Raw genomic sequence first — 21,733 nt, 5'->3', positions numbered from 1 at the left:
AAAATGGAGAGGGAAAAGCACAAGCAAAGCTAGGAAAGACCCCAAGTCCCTTTTGGCTTGGGATTCTCCTTAGGAGGGTGCTGCGTCCACCACCAGAAAGCGAGGAGGCATCAGCACCTTTACTTGGAGCTTAGCAAATGCCCCCCCGTTACTTTGCCTGGGTTTCCAATAAAAATCCATAGAATTTCTGTTCGTGTAATCGAAGGGAAAACTTCTTCCATGTTTCTTATTCATTTACACTTCAGTCATCAAAATATTGATTTTTAAGAGTTATTTGAAGTACAAAAACCAAAAAGAAACTTACAGAATATTCTTAATAAAGCTTAGAGGAAATCTGTTCCTCCACCTCCCAGCTTTGTGTGAAGAGCAGAGAGAAGGATTTGGATCAGAGTAAAGAGAGAAACTTAAATGAAAAGGAAGGAATCTTTATGTGGCACAACTGAAACTAACATAATGTCATATGTCAATTAGGCCTCAATTTTAAAAGGTTAAAAATAAATAAGTAAAAATTAAGGAGGTTATCAAATAATTGAGTTCAAAGCAAAATCCGAAATTATCAAACATTTTGAAGTTATGTACTGGTGACAGTTGGCACCTGGTATCTCTCCGAAAAATTAACTGTTAAACAATGAGACTAGAGAAATGTAGATATGGAAAAAAACAGAAAAGTCAAATAGGGTGGCCCATTCTGAGTGAATAGATCAGGTTAAAGGAATTAGACCAGTGACATGGCTGAAAAATTAAATGATGAGCTGAAATAGCAGAAACATTCACAAAACACTAGACTTGAAGTATGTGTAGGTGTGACAATGGAGGCTTCTCCAGACACAGTTCTCCTTTCTTCAGGGAAACGTCGCTAAGTGTTCTGGTTTAATGAAATAAATACTGGGAGGGACTTCTCTGGAGGAGATGAAGCCTTCCAAAGTTGGACTGAACTCTATGAACCATTCATATTCCCCAGGAAAGTTATGCCAATTCTTCACTGGACTATTTTGAAATAAGATGAAAAAGCATTTGACTATCAAGAGAAGAGAAAATAAAAGAAAGAGAACAAGATAGAAGGTATTGCGAACTCAAACACCACTGAGGCCACCCAGGTAACATAAATGTGTGTGGTGTCAGGAAGAATGCTGGCATTTGTGGTGGACACCCTATCTAAAAACATTTGGGTTCAAAGTTTTTTCAAAAACACCGTGTCTGGCCAAACAAAATACATCTGCATGCTGATGACAACAGGAAGACCTCTTATTTGTGGATTCTGCTAGAGAGAAAGGGTCTAGATGGTAGGTCAGTAACAGCTAAACATCCTTCTTTGGAAAGTGAAAGATGTCTCATTGTCTCTCCCCTCAGGTCTCCTCAGGTTCCAGAAACTGTTGCTCTCTGGGCTCCTCCTTGTCTTTGTCTCCCACTCCCTAACCTCCTTGCCCCCAGGAAAAGCTCTAATTCTGGATTTCCTTGAAACATAGGCTGGTTGACTGATTACAAAAGAGCTGGAAATGCCCAGAGCCTCATTGCTAGGCCTGGCAGATAAATTGTAGCTGCAAACTCTACTGCCAAATCCAGCGCAACTCATCCTAATATTCTATTTTTTAAATGTTTGAAAACCACTGATTCTTTCATTTTACAACATCATTTATTGATACCCCAGTTTTTAATTTCTTGTCCACAGTGCTCCCTCCCCCATGAATGTTTGCAATCGGTCTGAGCTTTATGTACAATTTCTGTACATAAAGCTCAGACTGATCATAGAAAGATCTGCCTGAAAAGCGAAACTTTCATAAGTCTTAAGGTAAATCAGGCAGAATCATGTCAGTGTCTGCTCCAAGAGGGCGGGTTGAAGGGAAGCGGTCGGTAAGGAGAGCTGCAATGAGACCAGTTTCCCCAGTGAACAAGAACATGGGCAGAGGAGGCAGTCACAGAGTAGCTAGCTTATCTCTGTCTACTCCCTCCCCTTCTGTGAAATCACTTTTCAGGGTCCCCTGCAAGGCTGCCCCTGAAGTTAATCAGCTGTCATCTATAGAAAAAAAAAAAAGTGGCAGCGAGAAGGTCCATATCAGGTGATCATTTCCAATTCTGGAACTTTCTCTGGAATGTCCCCGAATACAGGACACCCATCTCAAACCTCGAATGATCTCACCTTTGTGGTCACCAGGCTCACTGCATTCTTGACTGTGGGCACTTCCCCTGGTGGCCCCTGTGACAAGGAGGTGTGGATCATGGCCTTGGTCTGAAGGGCGCCCTGTGGAATGAAACAAAGGAGAAACTTCTTCAGGTTATGCTCCCACACCTAGATGAGTGACCAAGCGGAATGATAAAACTTGGCTAGGAAACCCACATTTGTCTTATGATTTGAGGTTCTGAGATGATGAATCTCAACAGATTTGGTGCTTACTTTTAAGATTTAATACAGTATGGTTGGAAAGGGGCAAAATGGCAAGGAACAGAGAATTAATCACTGTCCTGGCTGGATTCCCTCCTACCGTGGTGATGTGGAGTAATGTGGGGAACCTGTCTCATGAATCTCATTAGTCAAATAGGGAGCTGGGTGACAAAGAGAGGTCATGAGTGCACCAGGCCAGGGCTCCTGGCTTTCCAGCTGCCTTTCCAGTTGTTGCTACCAGGGAAATATAAAGAGCAGCAAGATCTCCTCCATCCCTCCATCCATCTGGCCCTCGGGCACACCTTGCTCTTCCTTTCCTCTTGTAGCCCTGTTCACTGACTGTTGTGGGTTGACAACTAATTACGCTGCCACAGAAAAGACAGGCCACACCCTATACTCAGGTGAGAAATATCAGAACTGCAGCTTTTCATCATCCAGTCAGGTTGGTTCATGTGAATAAACACCTAAATATTTCTCTACCCAAACAGCTGATGGCTGGAGTGGAAAAATACCAAAGGGTTTATCCCAGCTGTTACGTCTTTTCTTCCATTCTCTGAGACCATGAAGGTCAAGTTGGGCTGAAGATGTTCCAACATCTCAGAGTACCTCAGGTATCTGGAAAGGTCAGATTCTGTGCACCTGGGTCTGTTGGCTTTAGAAGAAACCACACTGGCAGTCAGGCCCCACTCCCCACAGAAGAGATAGGCTTCTGCCCTGAGGCAGTTGTCCCTTTTCTCCCTGACCTGTGATCTAGACCTTGTTCTCTCTCATCCTGCACCTTCCTTCTGACTCTTGCTGTTCCCCTTCTGCCAGCAGTACGTCTAGCAGTACCATATTGGGATCTTTGGGATCTCTGACCTTTCTCCTTTTTTATTTCCTTGGATGACATTTTTTTTTCATCCTGTCCCTCACCCTCCTGCTGGGTGACTCTCCTACCTCAGGCATCACCTTTCCACACCTAGCCTGGTGGCACCGGGTCTTTCCATTCCTTTAAGGAGGCCCAGTAAACATTCCTATATTAAGTAATGTCAGTTGCTTCAGACTACTCTTCAAGAGGCACTGTCTCTAACCTCATGGAGCTTGCATTCTAACATGGACAGTGACATGAAAAAGAGATAACAGATGTGAAAGCACCCTGAAACTTTTACGGTGGTAAACTGGGTAGACTAATGTTCCCTCAAAATTCATGTCTATCTGGAACCTCAGAATGTGACATTACTTGGAAGTAGAGTCTTTGCAGATATAATTCATTTAAGATGAGGTCATACTGGATTAAGGTTGCATTAATTAAGGAGGGAGCTGGATGGCAATTACAAATAGAGCTGCCTTAAACATCTGTATGCAGGGTTTCGTGTGAACATAAGTTTTCAGCTCCTTCAGGTAAATACTAAGAAGTGCAATGATTAGTGTCCTTATAAGAAGCCCATGTGAGGACACAGAGAGATACAGGGAGAATGCATGCAACAGAGGAAGCTGAGACTGGAGCGGAGTGATGGGTCTACAAGCCGAGGAACGCCAAGCACTGCAGAGAACCACTAGACGCTAGGAGAGAGGCACGGAAAGAATTCTCTCTCAGAGCCTCCAGTAGAAACCAACCTTACTGACACCTTGATTTTGGAATTCTAGCCTCCTGAACTGTGAGAGAATACATTTCTGTTGTTTTAAGCTACCAAGTTTGGGGTAATTTGTTATGGTAGCTGTAGGAAACTGATATGAGGAAGGGGAACTAAAAGATACTAAGGACTGAAATAGAAGAGAAGAAAAAGATCAGGTGTATTTAACTTGATTTGTGGATGGGGTAAGGTGGGGGGGAAGAAGAATTAGGACCAACACTAGGGGAATGTCTATTATTTTTACCTAAGAAACAGAATGTATGGATTATTAGTTTCCATGCTTTTTCCTAAGCCTTTTAAAGAAGTTAGCTCATTCAGTCCTCATAGTAACTCTAAAAGGTAGAGACTGCTATTATTCCCATTTTATAGCTGAGGAAACTGAGGCCCAGGGAGGTTAGATGACTTGCCTAGGAGTCTCACATAGCTGGAGAATGGCAGAACCATGGTTCAAACCCAAGCAGTTTTGCCCTAACATCTGAATCCCTATATAATACATGGTGCAGCCCCATTTATTAAAACATTAAGAAATCATTAACCCCTCTTCTCTTTTTTCCTTTATAAGTGAAAGTAAAACTTTAGAACTTTATTTCTTGCACATGTCTGGGCTCCTAAGGGTTCCACAGATCAGCTGCTACAGAAGGGGGTCCTGGCCTGGACTGACATTTGATGACCCACCAGAAGACAGACCCAGGCATTGTTTCCAGCAGGGACACTGTCTGGGTAGATTTCTTGGTTAGTGATCTAGGCTGGGTAAGCTTCCCTGCCCTCATAATGGACCTGGCAAAGGGTGCCCACTGTACCTGGCAGAGAAGGCGCATACAGATGAGGCACAAAAGCCCAGCCTTACCCTCCTAACTGCTGCTGGTCGATTGCACAAGGAGCCAGTGTGGTTTCTGGCTGGAGTGACAGCTGGTCAGCAGCCACCGTATCAGAACATAAAGAGGCCAACTTGTGGGAGGTCCGACTGGCAAATGCCACTAAAAGCAGCATCAAAAAGTAACATTTTTTTTCTTAAAAAACAGAATCTCACTGACATATTTTTTTTTTCTACAGCTGCATCAGAAATCCTGGCCTCTACACAAAATAAATCTAGTAATTTCACGTCTATGAGAGCGTTTTTCAACTTTGATTCTCTAGGACTTAATTCCAGTCGTTATCCCAGTCAAACTTCGACTGAGTTCAAAGAAAGTCTGGCCTGGTAATTGCTTTCTCGAACCTGGGAGCTAAGGAGGGAGGTTTTCCCTTATCCTAGAAATCAGTTTCTTGCCTGCCGCTGAACGTCACCGTCTGGGGAATCCCCCTTCCCTTCATGCACCTAAGCAGCGCCGCTCTCGTCTCTTCTGACTCCCATCAGCCTCAGATGGGATTTGTTTCTTATAATTTATGCCCTTCCTGCTTCCAAAAAGGATTGGGGAGTAGCTTCACAGATCATTTGCTTCTTGTTGCTCTGTTAGTTGGCCCTGGCTTGTACTCCTTTCAAGGCTGTGGCATGTGTGCTGGTCCTGGTTCAATTTGTGACTGTTCCCCATCCCCCTTTAAAAAAAAGACTTAAGCTTTTTGGAGCAGTGCGAGGTTCACAATGAAAATTCAGGGGAAGGTACAGAGATTTCCTGTATACCCCCTGCTCCCATGTGCACAGACTCCCCTACTGTCACAATCCCCGACCAGAGTGGTACCTTTGTCACAACTGATGAACCTACACTGACATATCATTATCACCCAGAATCCACAGTCTGCATTACGGTTCACTCTTGGTGTTGTACATTCCATGGGTTTGGACAAATGTATAAGAATATATATCCATCATTATAATATCACACAGAGTGTTTTCACTGCCCTAAATATCCTCTGTGCTCTGCCTATTCATCAATCCCCTTTCCTCTAACCCCTGGCAACCACTGACTTTCACTGTCTCCGTAGTTTTGCCTTTTTCAGTATATCATACCGTTTGAATCATACAGTATGTAGCCTTTTCAGATTGGCTACTTTCACTTAGTAATATGCATTTTAGGTTCATTCAGGTCTTTTCATGGCTTGATAGTTCATTTCTTTTTAGCTCTAAATAATATTCCATTGTCTGGCTGCATCACGGTTTATTGATCTATTCACCTACTGATGGACATCTTGGTTGCTTTTAAGTTTTGGCAGTTATAAATAAAGTTGCCTTAAACATCTGTGTGCAGGTTTTTGTGTGGACATAAGTTTTCAGCTCCTTCAGGTAAATACCAAAAAAATGCAATTACTGGATCATATGGTAAGAATATGTTCAGTTTTGTGAGAAACCGCCACACTGTCTTCCAAAGTGGCTGCACAATTTTGCAGTCCCACCTGCAGTGGATGAGAGTTCCTTTGCTCCACATCCTCCCTTCCATTTAGTGTTGTCTGTGTTGTGGATTTTGGCCATTCTAATAGGTGTGTTAACAGTAGCTTGTGGTTTTAATTTGCATTTACTTGATGATGCGTGATGTGGAGCATCAGATTCTTCCCTTTTGAAGGGAAAAAAAAATTATGTTGTTTTTGTGACTGCCCCCAAAGCATCTAGCAGAGCGTTCTGCATGGACAGGATGTTGCAGAAATGTTCTGGGAGAAGGACAGCGTATCAGGAGTTGGGCATCTGGACTGCAGGGAGATTTCTTAGCCGCCATCTATAAAATGGGGTAAGATTCTTAGCATAGTTCTCAAGGCTACTATGACAATTACAGGAACAAGGTAAGTGAAAGTGCTTTGTATAAACTGCAGATTGCTACGCAAAAGTATAAGATGTTTGAAAAATAAGTATTTCTGTTGGCTAATCAAGACAGAAACACTTCCCACCTCTAGGATCATTCCAACTCACACAGCTCTGGTTTCCTATAAAGCAGGTACTCACTTTTCTATAAATTTTTCTAAAAAAGATAAAGTTCTGAATGTTTGTAGCAGTTTTATTGATCATCACCAAAAACTGGAAACAAATGCCCTTTAGCTGGCAGATGGACAAAACTGTGGTATATCCATTCACTAAAATTCTGCTGTGATGAAAAAGAATTCACTGACAACTGGAACACCACTGATGAATCTCAGAAGCATTTTTCTAAGTGAAAGAAGCCAGACTGAAAAATCCACATGCTATATGACTCCATTTATATGACATTTTGGAAAAGGCAAAATTAAAGGGACAGAAACCCATCGGTGGTTGCCAGGAGCTGAGGGTGGGGGAGGAATGGATGATAGAAGGAACATGAGAGAGCTTCTCGGAAATGTTCTTTTTCTTGATTGTAGAGGGGGTTATCTGACTGTATGTGTTTATACAATTTTATCAAACTGTTTGAGTTTTATGTTTATAAACTGTACCTCAATAAATCCGACTTTTAAGCAAAACAAAAGGCCTCCTACTCCTCAAACTGGAGTGTTTCTGGAAAGCAGGATCTAAACACTTCTAACCAGCTCAGAGGAAGCAGTCTGGTGGGGAAAGCCTTGTTGTTGACGAAGGACCCTTCACAGCCATTTGCATCATTGACCATAGCTGGTTTTGACACTAAGCACTTGGCTCAAAGTCTATGAAATTAGCAGGCTCTGGTTGCTTATACATCTCAACCATCACAACTTTATTGAGGAGAATGGCTACCAGCTGTCACCTCTGCCTCCGCCTCTGTGCTTGGCGATTCAGACTTCATGGCCACAGCAAATCAAGCCATGATCCTGCTATGTCTCTTCGTGTTGGGGTTTGAACTACTGGCCAAATGGCTGTCGCTCAGCTGTTATGCTGCCAATCACCCGTCACTGTGGGTTAAACATGATCAGCACACTGAGATCGTCCGACGCTTCAGACAACTGAAAGGCGACTTGCGCTCCACAGCAGCAGACAGCAAGTCTGGGTGATACGTAACTCCTGGATTTCAGAAGTTCTGACTGTGTGGAAGGGGGTGAAGAGGGGATTTGCTGTTTTCCAGAGCAAGTTGCAGAAGGGCCTCAAACAAGAAAGTGGGAAAACCGATGTCGGCAGCATACCACCTAAGTTTTAACAGTTTTGAGGTCACTAAAACACTTAACTTACACAAACGAATCAAGCTCGCAGCACAAGGTGACACAGCTCTTTACAAAAACAAAAATAAAACTTCCTGAAATCTTTCATGTCATTTTTGTACTTGAAATTTTCCCTGTCCAACAAGCAAGACACACGTTAAGATTTCGAAAATTCTATCTTTTATAAAGGCTTTTTTTAATTGCAATGGTATTAAGATTTGGCAGGTACTATTTTTTTTCTCTGAAAATGAGAGAAGTAGTTTCATCTTTTTGAAGTGATAACATTATTATGCTCACCTTAGAAGATTATTTCACAGACGAATTTTTCCCCCCAGTGAAGTTCATATTTAGAAAGGGAGTACAGAGGCAGAACTACCATTTACTGCATATCTACCATGTGTGAGTTCTGTGCAGAATGCTTTGCATGTCTCTTCTGCTATCATCTTCACAACAGTCCTGAGAATTAGACTTTATTGAGACCTATTTTATAGCTGAGGAAACAGGCTCAGAAGTTAAGCAAGTTTCCCCAAACCATATGACAAATTGGTGGCATAGCCAGGATTTAAAGCCAATTGTTTTGACTCCAAAGTCCACATGGTTAGGACGGTATATAAAACCCTTCCGTTGCTTTGACTGGTACCCTATGTCCATGTGCCATATTCAAAGTGGAAACCAATGGGAGAACATGGCCTATGGAAAGGGTCAATGGCTGAAGATGCAGAAGAGACCCTGATATCAATTCTTAAATTCACATAGCACATAAGGGGAGACAAGTTATTTAAACTGTCTTTGCGTCTGTTTCATCTGTTAAGGAGGAAAATAAAATCTGCCTTTCTACACACAGGAGACTTTGAGGAAAGAAAGTCTGAGCATCTTGTCAAAGCACAGTCATTTTTTTTCTGTAAATGTTTATTATGTGGATAAATAACTAATAAAGGTTATAAACTGTGATACCATATTTCATGATTCTATATGAAAAAAACTTGAAAAAATATAAATACATATAGGCAACTGTGTATTGGTGATCATAATAACACTGCCCCACTCATGGTTGAGGTAGTGAAGACACTATTTCGGACACCACCTCTTTAGAGCCAGATTGTGGGGCGTGATGTGAGGTCCATAATAGAGAAATTGATTCCAAATTGAAGGGGCTCTGAAATTTGAATCTGGAATCTGGAATCTGACATCTTAAGCACATTTCTGTGCCATGTCAATAGGACAGCAGGCAGAAGCAGACCTCAAGCCCACGTTGCCTTTGCAGCTTCCTCTCTGTGCATTATATAAATAGCACCTTGGTGTCTGGGTGTTTAATTCTAACATGGGCAATAATTTGATTCCATAGTAAAAGATATTCCCCTGCAAAAGATATTCCCCTGCCTTCCAAGTTATTACATGGCAAGAATTCTATTGCTTGTGCCAAGCCGAGGTTTGGCAGAGCTCATTTCTTGACAGAAATCTTGAAACCACAGGCCAGGCCTTCTCTCTGCTAGAAATCACTTCCTCTAAGCCATGCTTCAGGGAGCTCTCTGTAGGTCTGGATCCTGCTCAAAGACAAGACATATTTCCTCAAAGTAAATGACAATACTTGTCTCCCCAAACATCTTCCTCTTCCAAAATGGTAAGCCTATCGCTGTCAGAAATCAGCCATAGCTCTTTACTTAGATAGTTAGAGAAACCCAGACAGCGTAGGAGTGGACTGAGCGGGACCCCTTGCATAAGCCTGAATAGCACCCTGTTTTCTGTTACACAAAGGTTTAGAACACACTGCAGCTAGTTTACAGTTCACAACTCATCCCAAGCCCAGATGCACCAGTTAATCTCCCCTAGATGTTTCTTCATTCTTATGTGGAGATGGCCTAAAACATCAGGAAAGGACAGGCAGCTGGCTCCTGCCTGATGACCAAGAAGAGTTTGGAACTTGTCTTCTCTCACATTTTGAGAAATTAAGCTTTTTGTGTGAAATGCTTAGGAGTCTTTCTAAGACAGAGAGATGGAGTGAGTAAGGAAACAGTGGGATAGAAGTAGAATGACAAATAGAGACTTAGAAGAAGTGAAAGAGGGCACGCTTGTTTTTCTTCTGTTTGTTCAATGTGGGCCTTTTCCCTCAATGGTGCATTCACTTGACCTCCCTCTACTATTTGGTGTGTGATCAACAATGAGCTCCTGCACAGCTTTGTTAGAATGAGAAATATCTACCAGAATCATTCAAGAAGCAAGGGTCATCTCAATGCATATCCTCAGATACGTTTTATGATTTCAACTCTGTTTTGCGTTGGAGTTTTATAGAACTCCCTTTCGATGAGCGCTGACATAGGATTGAGTGCCAGCTTTATACAAATAGGATCCCTTTGAGGGAGAGCGTGTTTTATAACCCTCTGGATTGGAGATGGAAAATTTGAAATTTCAAACGAAATCCCATTGTTCACCATGGTAGTCCCAGCATAAAGCAGGTGCTTAACAAATAGTAGCTGAATAAGTGAATGAAAGAAAGAAAATTCCTAGTTTAAAATATAGTAGCCCTAAACACCTAGGGATATTTCCGGAAATCTAGTTCTAGGAAATTGCTGCACCCCCCTAGCTAGTCATTGAAAACCCACCAATCATGCTAAATTCCTTTAGGAATCAGGCTTTTAAAGTTAGAAAAGGCTAGAAGGAGGCCTTACATGGAAAGAGGTTTAACAGTGCAAACAGTTTTAAACACTAAAAACTCTTCTGTTTTGCTGTAGGGTCAGACTTCTAAGAGACGTTAAATAGTCTCTGTTAAGTTGCTAGCAGAAATTGTGCCCAAGTGTGCTAGAGCCTGTCTCAACCAGCATTTAAAGCAACTCCCAGCAGCTGGTGTCACAGGAAGCCTAGCGACCAATGGTTCCAGCAGCAACCAGTTTAAAATGCCTGTTCACAGGCTCAAGCACTGCTACTTCGGCCTTGGCAGACACCTTGGCAGAAGCAGTTTCCCCAAAAGGCATCAGAAGGAGAAATGGCCATCGTTTTTAGCGCTATTGCCATCTTTTGATAACATCTGTGTTGTTAAAAGGGCCAAAGAGGGGAGTGAGTAGGAAGCTGATCAGAGGACAGAGAAAGAGAAGACAACCAAGTCCAGAGCACTGCAGCAATCAGATGAAAATGTGCTGTAAACCGGTGGGCTCTTCCTGCTCCTGGGGAGTGGGGAGAGATGAGGAGAAGGGGAACTGGAAGAGCCTGGTCCTCCTGGAAATCTTTGAAATTCTGTTCCCAGCCCCTAGGGTTCCACTGTTACCTACTGGAGACATTTCCCCTCTCAGAAGGGAGGCTACCACTTTGCCCTCGTTTTAAAAAACAGATCTTGAATTAGAGGGGCAATTTTAAAGCTAGCGCTTTCAACAACTTAAAGACATTGTAGTTCTTTTAGTAATTCCTTGCAGGTTGTTTGTTTTGTAGTATTTACTGAGGAACGTATGCATTTTTAGTTCAATGAATCTAGTTATATCCACTTTCTGAAACGTAAGAAGTTCATTAAAAAAAAAAGATTAGTATTGAATGACATACAATTGCTAGGTTTTAATTAGAATAGCCCTACTACCTGAACACTAATGTATGCAATCTTATTTTTCAGATTAAAGAGTATATATTTTTAATTCTTTGGTGTTTGGAGGACTATGTTTTCCTGTGGTAAAAGCCTATTATCACCATTCACCAATAACAAAAACACAACAAAATATGCCACTTCTCACCAAGATGACATTCAAAGTTGCCTCCTCCCCCAGAAGGAGACAGATAAACTGAACTTCTGCTTGGGATCTCGGCTCCCTCCCGAAATCCCCACCTCTCATAAAGACCCTCTATTGCAGACGCAATGTTATACACATAGGAAATGTATGCGTGTGTACCTAGGGTATTTTTTCCGTTTGTTTTCTCTTCCAGCATTTGATCACTGGCTGGTGAACTGCTTGGGCCCACAGAGATCTCTAGACCACCAGCTCATGTATTTGAAAGGCATCTGTTTATTTTGAAAATGCAAATGTGGCCTACCTCAAAGACTGACAGGCAAGAAATGACCCACTGAGCAAGGGGAGAGGTTTCCAATCTGGAGTCCTGTCCCTCCCTCTATCACACCAAAATCACTCCCTGTCAGAACCACTTAAACAAGCTCCTGGAATCTGAGTGAAGGGCCCACAATTAATTCGAGCAGCCTCTCTCTCTCTCTCTCTCTCTCTCTCTCTCTCTCTCTCTCTCTGAATTAGCCAGGCAGATCACTTCTCACCTAGTTTAAAGTGATAATGAGGTCATTTACAAAAGGACTCTGAGTCTTTGAAATAGTGGCTCTTAGACCAAGGGCCGCCTGGAGGAGGGCCCTATAGCAGGGACACTGGCCTTCTAACAGCAGCAGCCTGGTCCTGGGGATGGATTCCCGGAGAAAGCCCAGGAAGGTTAATACCCTGACTTTGATCTCTGTCAAGGCATACCAGCAAGAATTAATTTACATTTCAGATGAAAAAGGTTGACAGCATGAAAAGGCATCTTGTTTCTGGTATGTGAATGTGCCGTAATAGATCGGGAATTCTGAAAGGAAGTTCTGAGGAAGCTAAAGGGATAAGCCATGCGGCTGCTTTTATTGGGAAGGAGATGAAAGGAAAACAAATTTCAATATGCTCTGTTGCAACATGTAGGCCAAATGCTTCCTAAATTTCAAGGGCTGCTCTTTTAAAAGTATAGAACATATCTTAGCAACACCATTAAAAAAAAAAAAGACTATGGGCCAGAACTTGAAATACAAACAAACGCATTCCACAGAATCTAAATGTCAAATCAAATGATTTGTTGAAAAAAATAATAAATTAGAGAATAATCTTAGAAAACAACCAGAAAAGGTTGTGCTACAATAACATCCCCAAGACAATTTCTGCTGGCTTCAAAAGTAAGAGAGCCTCTATGTCTGGAGCATGTTCTACTTGGAAATGTCCTAATGGTGCGAAGAGGAGATTATCATGAAAGGATTACGTTTGGGAAGAGCACACTCCAAAATAGAAAAGTTGGAATGAGTTGCTTCCCTTTTTAGATAAACACAACCATGCCTTCGAATATGAAGATAAGGAAAACATTCTCAAGTAAAAGCAAACTGCTCTTAAAATGACAAATGTTGTTACTCTAGCCATAAAACCAGCACCTCTCAGTTTCTGTTCGTGGTGTGGGCTGCATGCAAAGACTCCACCTGCTTTGGCTCCAGCTGCCACACTACTTCCAAGAGGGAGAGGTGGTGTCAGTGCCACCCTCAGTGTCTTCATGCCTGCCCAAGCCGCTGCAGACTCCATTAAAGAAAATTCCCAAAGACACTTGATAAGTGGCAACACTGGCTGCCAAGTTAAGGAAGGGAGGGTTTGTTTGTGAAGCCAAAAAAAAAAAAAAAGGAGGGAAGGAAGTCCATTAAAGAAAGGTTTTTTCTCTGGTTCCACAAAACAAAATTATCCTCCCATGGCATCTATCCCATAGGTGCTGCACGGAAAAGATGTAATCATGCCTGTCCTGATATCGTGATGAGGCAGACGGCCTGACTTTTTATGTAGCATTCATTAGACTATAGAATGCAAACAAGGAGCTTCCAAACATGATTTTCAGAGAGGGAATATATGACTTACGATCCTACATACCGGACTCAGTGGATCAACAATATATACTCTCAATGTTTATATTTTAAAACATATGTTGGGCTTTAGGCCAAACTGCGAAGATCAGAAATCAGCCCAGTATCCTCTCTTAACAGGGACTGTGCGTGTGTATGTGTGTGTGTGTGTGTGTGTGTACGCGAGTGTGCGTGTGCGTGTGCATGGGTGGGTGCGTGCGCGTGTGTGTGTGTGTGTGTGTGTGTGTGTGTTGAGAGGTGGGTGAGTAGGGAACAAATGCACTTTGAGTTGTCTTTCTTAAACTGCAACAAGAATTGCATCCCTCTTCCTGAAGCTTTGAAGTTGCAGAGCTTAGACTTCCTAGGGGATGGTGTTAAAACTTACACATTTGCATTTAAATGACACCCTTTCCTCCCCAATATTTTGTTTTTGAATGAAGACGTCAGGCCTCTACCGTGGCTTAAGAGAGTTCTGAGGAAGGTCCCAGGAACTAAGTTCCGGGCAGAGACCTCCTCGAAAAGGTTACAGCTGGTTTATTTAAAAGTTTGCTTCAAGCGCGCCAGTATCTGAAGCCTGCCGCTGAGTCCACTGGACTGGCCACTTCTCTCACACTGTCTCCAATGTCTTGAGTTCTGGGAACTCCTGGCGTCCTCTGGGACCTGCTTCTTCCAGAACCTCAATTAGGCACATGCAGCTTCAAATGACAAAGGGAGCCCAGCCTGGTAGCCACTGTGGATATGCCATTTGCAGAAGAGCAGAGTGACTTGGGAGCCAGAGAGGGGACGGATGAGCCAGGAACTAGAGCTTACCGTGCTCAGGCAGCCAAGGTCAAGGTGAGCCACAGAGCCACCCTGTGGGGCCCAGGCGACCATTTTAGCCACATCAGGCCTGGGTGTGAGAAGGAAACACGTGTGCTGGGAAAGTCCCTGAGCGATTCCTGTGTCTGTGACGCTGAGACACAGGTCTAGCATACAGTCAGAGAATTCCAAGGTTGGAAGGCACTTTGCAGACCTAGTGAGCCAGTGTTCTCATTTCGTAGATAAGGGCTGTATGACTCCAACAAGGAAAAGGATTTGTTCACTTGGCAGTATGCAAAGTTAACTCTATGCAAACTGCCTGTGTTCAAATGCTGGCTCTGCCGCTGATGGGCTGTGTGACCATGTACAAGTTACTTCACTTCTCTGTGCCTCAGTTTCTCCCTCTCTAAAACTGGGACTATAAGAGTATCTACTCGGAGCGTGCTAGGCCAAGGATGGTACATGGCAATTGCTCACTAAGCACTATTCCATTCATCACACAGGGGGTGTGTCAGAACTAGCCCTATAACCCCCCACTAGAATTCTTGACTCCTATTCCAGTGCTCCTAAATTATTAACCTTTCCGCTTTTCTAAATGCGTATGAACTTAATCACTAAATATTTCCTAGTGGACGCTGTGAAAATGATGTTTTAATTACCTGCTTGAATATGAAGAGCAGACTCACTCCTTCTGTTGCTTATTTTCTTAAATTTCTTCCGAGCATCATATCCTCTCCAGGCTAAAAATATAAAACCATGTGCAAGGAATGACATTAATTTAAGAACGTGCCAGAGAATTGATAGAAGCTGTTTTCCCTCCATCTATTACCCCTCTCCTTCTCCCTCCTGTCTCACTGAACAAAATAAGCAGCTACGTGAGCGATGGTGGGGACGAGGGGCCCCTCTGTACTCTCAGCTTGGCCTCTAAGATGCTGCTGAGGAGGAACTGTTTTTGATCATGCAGTGAGTTTCCAGAACACTCTGGATTCCGCTTATGAATTACTAGGGACCTCTTATCCCAGGTGAGGTGGTTCCCTGTCATTCCAATCCATGGAGAAAGCTCAGCCTTTGGGACTTGGAGGGTGGCAAAGAACTGGAATAACCTGACCTGTTCTGTAGTTTTTATTGGGAAGAAGGTATAAACACGAAAGTTGAAGGAGAGGAAAATGAAGAGGGGAGTCAAGGGGAATAATTAGCAGCACGACACGCATTTGGTGAAGTATGTGCCAGGAACTGTGCTAAGGGAGAGGAAAATGAATGATGGGAAGGGAAACGGCAAAGGGAATGGATGAAGGAAAGAAGAGGAAGGGAAAGGGAATCTCTGGAGGTGTGCTGAGTCCTTTAGGAAGAGAACGGGGGCATGAAGCCACCCACCGGGAGCATGACCCTCTCTCCCCTTTGTCCCCCATGAGCATCATAGCCGTCCACGTTGTTGAATGAGACCACGAGGCCCAGAGTGAACATTATGATTCTGGGTTACGAGAACACAAAGGAAATCATCTGCTGTGTTCAAGATGGGCTGGGGCGTTCACAAGCACTCATCGATAGCACAGGAGCCAAATGCTGTTTGTAACACAAATGACACACATATGTGTGCAAAGAGGCACTGACTGGGCTGGGCATATAACAGAGCCTAGTGATTTGTTCCCTTGGTTTACAAGCTCCGTCTAGGCTACAAAAGCCTCTGGAAGTGGCATTAGTAAATTTGATGCTCAAAACCCGGTCATGGATCTGAAGTATATATTATGTTGGTCATCTGGAGACTGGGACACATGTCTATGTGATTTGGGTTTCACATGCATCCACTTCCCCCTACCTCTACATTTCCATTCATCACAGTGTGATGCGAGGGCTTGTTTGGTTGTCTGGACGTCAGGGACCATGGCCGTCTTGCTCACAGCTATATCCCCAGCACCTAGCGTGGAACCTGGACTGCAGTAGGCACTTGATAACTATTTGCTGAAGGAAGGAAGGAAGGAGGAAGGAAAGAAGGAGGAAGGAAGGAAGGAAGGAAAGAAGGAAGGAAAGGATGGAAGAAAGAAGGGAGGAAGGGAGAGAGGAAGGGAAGAAACCACTGAGAAAAGTAACAGGTGAGTGGTCTCCAGTACTTAATAAAATGCCAAGATTCAGGACCATTTACCTGACTGGATGGCAGTGGCCCCCTTCTCTCTCTTCTCTCTGACTCTCTTGTATCTCCTGGCTCCAAGCCACCCCTTGGTATATGCCTGCAGCACAACCACTCTGCCTATGACTTCTCGCAGTAGCAAATTTAACTGCTCGACATGGTAATATTTGAGAAAAACCTGAAACGAGACAACAGTTTTAGCACTACACATAGGCTCCCAAACAGACATTCACTCTTTCCCAGCATATTTTTAATATAAATATTACAACTGTTATCCCAATCAAGTTTGTAGCGACTTGATTTTATGCGAATATTATGAACTTTTTGAAAGCAAATACAATTGCCCTCCTAAGATGGAGCCAATCTGTGATTATGGATCTAAACATAAGATGAGATTAACAGGGTTTTTAGGAGATCCCAAATGTTCTCCAAGTCTGCTTCATTTCTGCCATGAGTTCCATCTTCTCAGCTTGATCTATCGTCTCTTTCCCCACAGCCTTTAATGGAGGTACGAACCAACAGAACTGACCCATCGCCAACAGAAGTTCAGCAGGAGAGGGACCTAGATGACCCACAGTGATCTAATCGCTGCCAAGGGACACCAGTGTTGCCATCAACACTCAGGCTGAGGCTGGCTTTGAAGGGCAATTCAAAACAGACCATAAAACCCTGGCATCCCGCAGGAATGTGATGCTCTCCCAAATGAAAAGCTACACATAAGGAGACTGCTAATCAGGGTATTCAATAAATAACACAACATGAGTCTAATGAAAAATGGACAAAACCATAAAAGATAATCATGAATATGATTTGTGTATTTGCATATGGTGCTGAAATAAGTAGCACTGAAAAAAGGGATATTTTTAAATGAGCTCAAAGATTCCATTCTAGAAATGCTAAATGGCTCTCAAACTACACACAGAACGGAAGGCATACCCGCCTCCTCCAGTCCCTGAGGTCCTGGGACTCCTGACCCAACAGCAGCAAAGATTATTGTGAAGTTGGGGTCTTGTCTGCTCCACAACTTACAGAGCCACCCCTTTCACTGACAAGAGACAAAGGTATGCAGTAGAGCATCACAGGGGACAATTTGAACAATAATGGAAGAACTACCTTTGTTTTTCCCAGCACCCAGTGATCTAATCTGGACTTTTCCAAGATAGCGACACAGTTCTCTTTGCTAGCAAGTGGTGTTTGATGTGCTCTGAATGCCAAGTAATAATACCTACAAAATAAAAGAGTAAGATAAAGCATTTTTAGTCATTTGATTCAGTAGAGTAGAATTGTTCTGGGCCCGGTGATGTGCTTTGTTTTGCAACAGTAAATATTTCTTGAGCACCAATAATAGTATACGAGGTAGTAAAAGATATACCATTTATGCTTATTGGCTTTTACCCACTTTCATATTTTTTGCTAGGTGTATTTCCCTTTTAATATTGTTTTGTAATTCATATTAAAGGCATATTTGGAAACTTTTGCATGAAAAATCAAAGTACCTAATCATTTTAGAAAGCTGAAATTTAGGTAGTTCGGCTAGTGAAACTCATTATTTAAAATGTTAGCATTACTACTATAAAAACAATTTGTAATCCCGTCATATAAATTTTGACTCTGCTTTGAAAAGTCCCATCTGAAGGAACCTGTAGATAGCACAAATGATTGCAGCCTAACACTACTGACTGCTAAGCTACACAGCTGTCTCAAGGTGTAGAATAGGTGTATTTTTTTGCTAAAAGCACTAAAACCACATTTGTCTTCTTAAATTACTTATTTTAATGAACTTCCATACTTTCAGATGAAAGAGTTTCCCCCCAAAGGGTTTTTTCTATCCATTTCTTTATTTTTTATTCTCCCCATTAAAAATACATACCGTGTTGAAAATATACTTTTAGAAAATCTTACCTTAGTTTTTCTTTTAAAAATGTTCAAGGATCTTTCCTCTGCTCTTTGCTGCCATCTATAATTAAATTCAACTTCTTGGAAGCTTAGAAATAAACTTAATTTCCTTGTCCAAGGATTTTCCTGCCATTCCTCAGACAAGGCCGATCTTCTGTTTTGGAATTACGTTTAAATATAGAGCTATTTTTACTTATTTAAAAAATCACCAAAATATGTCCTTTGGCCAAATATTCCCATATCTTTCTGTTTATGGAAAAATAAACATACCCAATCAACAACTGTGTCATTTAACCTTATTTCTGTGCTACAAGATTACAAGTTAGGATATAATGCTGAATTTGCTGGGAATATTTGCATTCAGAGATCCTGGGAATGTATCCCAGGGCTGAGTCTCTGTTTCCACCTTTGAGGAAGAGGGGCAGTGGCCTCTCAGAACCCCTGAGTGGTGGCCATGCTAGGTCACTTAGCCAAGCCTAGGAACCTGCTCAGAGAAGATGTTTTCTGGAGCTAAGAGGGAGGAGGGATCACCAGGAGTCTGGCTTAGGTCTGTCTGGGCAATTCATGGCATCAACACAGATTCTTCGGCTGGGCTTATCTGGAACAGTAGTTTTAGTCATGGCTTCTCTCACTTGGCTTTGGCCAAATAAAAAGATTGTTCCAGGTGTACATAGGGATGGTGGGAATAGACCGCAAATCTATATAGGCTGAACGTCTTGGGAAAGCTGATATACTGATCGCTTAAGGTGTAACAATCAGTGGTAAAACCAGGACTCCCTATACTTTTTCCATTAGGCCTGGCCCTTTAAAACACGGGCTCTCTTGGCTTTAGTCAGTCCCGGCTTGATCATGATGACTGCTCACTACTTGTGATGAAATTTTTAAAGAGAACCTAATGAATGACCAGCACTGTCAGGGATAGAGGAGGAATGCAAGATGTGTTCTAGCTTTCCAATCAAGGATTTATAGTTTTTTTAGGTATATGAAGATGATTCTTAGCAAAGTCTAATTTCTAAATAGGCAGAACATATCCTGAACTAACATATACTTTAGAACTTAACTTTGACTTTTAGTCCTTCAACCCAAATCTCTTAATTTGTTGTGATAATATTCATATCTGGCTTAGCCCAGAAAGAAATGGGTAACAGCACTGCAAAGAGGTGAAGTTTTCAAAAAACATTGAAGAAACGTATAAGTGATATGTCTATAGTAACCAGATCACAGAAGTATAATGTGTTTCCTCCACAGATTAATATGGGATTTTAGCAGGTACCATGGTTAAAAAAAAAAAAAAAAAAGCAGTTTGGCTGAGCTCCTGTGTGTGTCAGTGTAAAGATGAAACTGAAAGGAACCAAGATAAAAGTCCTGCCAGCAAGGGGGGGCCATTTTGGGAATATCCATTGCACCCCCTTCCTGAAGCAGCGTGATGAGTTCGATGAGCAGGAAATATGCAACAGCAAAATAATCAGTGCAGAGGTTTGTCTTAAGGGTCTGGGCACTTGAGAACATTATAAAGACCAGTTTTGCCCTGAGCTGCCTCTTGTAGGTGGAACGCATCTCGCAGATGGAGTCTGAGGTCTGAGTGAAGAGTGAGAAGATGTCTGTTACTGTGTGTAAGTCACTTACCTCTCTGTACCTAAATTCCCACAGGTGGAAACGGGAACGAGATACATGGTTCTTATCGCTTCTGGGGATGATGTGCAGTCAAGACTATGAAAATCTGGTAAAAGCTATACACATTCTTTCTTAGGAAAATACTCTCAATACAACACATTGCTTACAATGTCAAGGGATCCACATAACGCCTGATGGGCCTCCAAAGACCTAAGAGAAACTTTCCCGCTTTAGAGCTCTATAAAATGCGATAAATTTCCCAAGGTCTCATCTTATTAAAGCATATAAGCTATCAAAATGGTAAATGTCCCGTTTTAAACTATCTCTGTTAAATATTGTTATTTAATTTTCTGCTTAAAATGTTTTCTTGTATGGAATGCAGGCTCTTCGAGGAAGAATTTTTAAACGTAATAGACAAAGCAGTCTGTAAAGTCTTAGTAAAAGCAACAAGCAACTAGAGGTACATCCTCCTGCCTATTTTTTTCTATTTTTTTCCAATTCCTCCACTACCCCACCCCTTTGGCAACCATCAGCTAGTTCTCTGTGTCTATGAGTCTATTTCTGTTTTATTATGTTTATTGACTTGTTTTGTTTCTTTAGATTACATATGTAAGTGAAATCATACGGTATTTGTCTTCCTCTGTCTGACTTATTTCACTTAGCATAATACCCTCTAGGTCCACCCATGGTGTCTCAAAGAGTAAGATTTCTTTCATTTTTATTGCTGAGAAATATTCCTCTGTGTGTGTGTGTGTGTGTGTGTGTGTGTGTGTGTGTGTTACATCTTCTTTATCCATTCATCTATCTATGGACACATAGATTGCTTTCTTCCTGCATTTAAATTATAGAACCATAAGCCAGAAGGATCGGTAAGGTTCCAGGATATATTAGTTTTCTATTGCTGCATAACAACTTGCTCCAAAACTTAATAGCTTAAAAAAACACACATTTACCATCTCGTGTTTTCTGAGAATGCAGAATTCAGGAATAGCTTATCTGGACAATTCTGGCTCAGGCTCTCTCATGAGGTTAGTCAAGACATCTGCCAAGGCTACAGTTGTCTAAAGGCTTGGCTGAGACTAGAGGATCTGTTTTCAAGGTGGCTCATTTACACGGCTAATGGCAGAAAGCCTTAGATCTTCATTGGCTTTTTGCAGGAGACCTCAGTTCGTTGCTACATGGGCCTTTCCAAAAGACTGCTTAAGTATCTAAATGACAGGGAAGATGGCTTCCCTCAGGACAAGGGATCTGAGAGAGAGCAAGGAGGAATCTGCAATGACTTTTATGACTGAGGCTTGGAAGTGACATACCATCATTTTTTCCATATTCTTCTATTCATTTGAAGCAAGTCACTAAGTCCAGACCACATTCAATGGGAGAGAAATTAAGTTCTGCCTCTTGAAGTGAGGAGTATCAAATAATTTGTGGACATGTCTGAAAACCACCACAAAGAATCTTTGTAGATCAAGTCTTTTTACTTGTCCAAGATGACAGGTAAATGAAAAAGGTTAAGGTTATGATTCAAGTCTCCTGACTTCCAGTCATTGATTTTTTTTTATAAAGAATTCATATGAATCCAGCTAATGACTTTAATTTTTTGTGAAAGGGAGAAAAACAAAAGAGAATAAAGTTTGAAAAGATTCATAAATTTGCCTACATAAAAATAAATTTTTTCTACATTATATTAAAAATTTTTTGAGAAGAAT

General features: G+C 42.0%; 1 protein-coding gene across 1 annotated transcript in view; it reads right to left on the bottom strand.

Moving 5' to 3' along the window:
- MYO3B (myosin IIIB) overlaps window positions 1-21,733 on the bottom strand; it is a 461,719-nt gene that overhangs the window by 120,691 nt on the left and 319,295 nt on the right. Inside the window, exons 26-29 of the mRNA XM_074337823.1 lie at window positions 17,631-17,742; window positions 16,533-16,695; window positions 15,052-15,132; window positions 2,138-2,239 (exon numbers count right to left, since the gene is read on the bottom strand). Of these exons, the coding sequence (XP_074193924.1) occupies window positions 2,138-2,239; window positions 15,052-15,132; window positions 16,533-16,695; window positions 17,631-17,742 (458 nt within the window). The remainder of the gene's footprint in view (window positions 1-2,137; window positions 2,240-15,051; window positions 15,133-16,532; window positions 16,696-17,630; window positions 17,743-21,733) is intronic.

This window comes from Rhinolophus sinicus, linkage group LG01, assembly GCF_036562045.2.
Source record: "Rhinolophus sinicus isolate RSC01 linkage group LG01, ASM3656204v1, whole genome shotgun sequence".
NCBI classification, from domain to species: Eukaryota; Metazoa; Chordata; class Mammalia; order Chiroptera; family Rhinolophidae; genus Rhinolophus; species Rhinolophus sinicus.
Note: the sequence above shows the minus strand (reverse complement) of the source record. Positions and strands in the feature narration are given on the sequence as shown.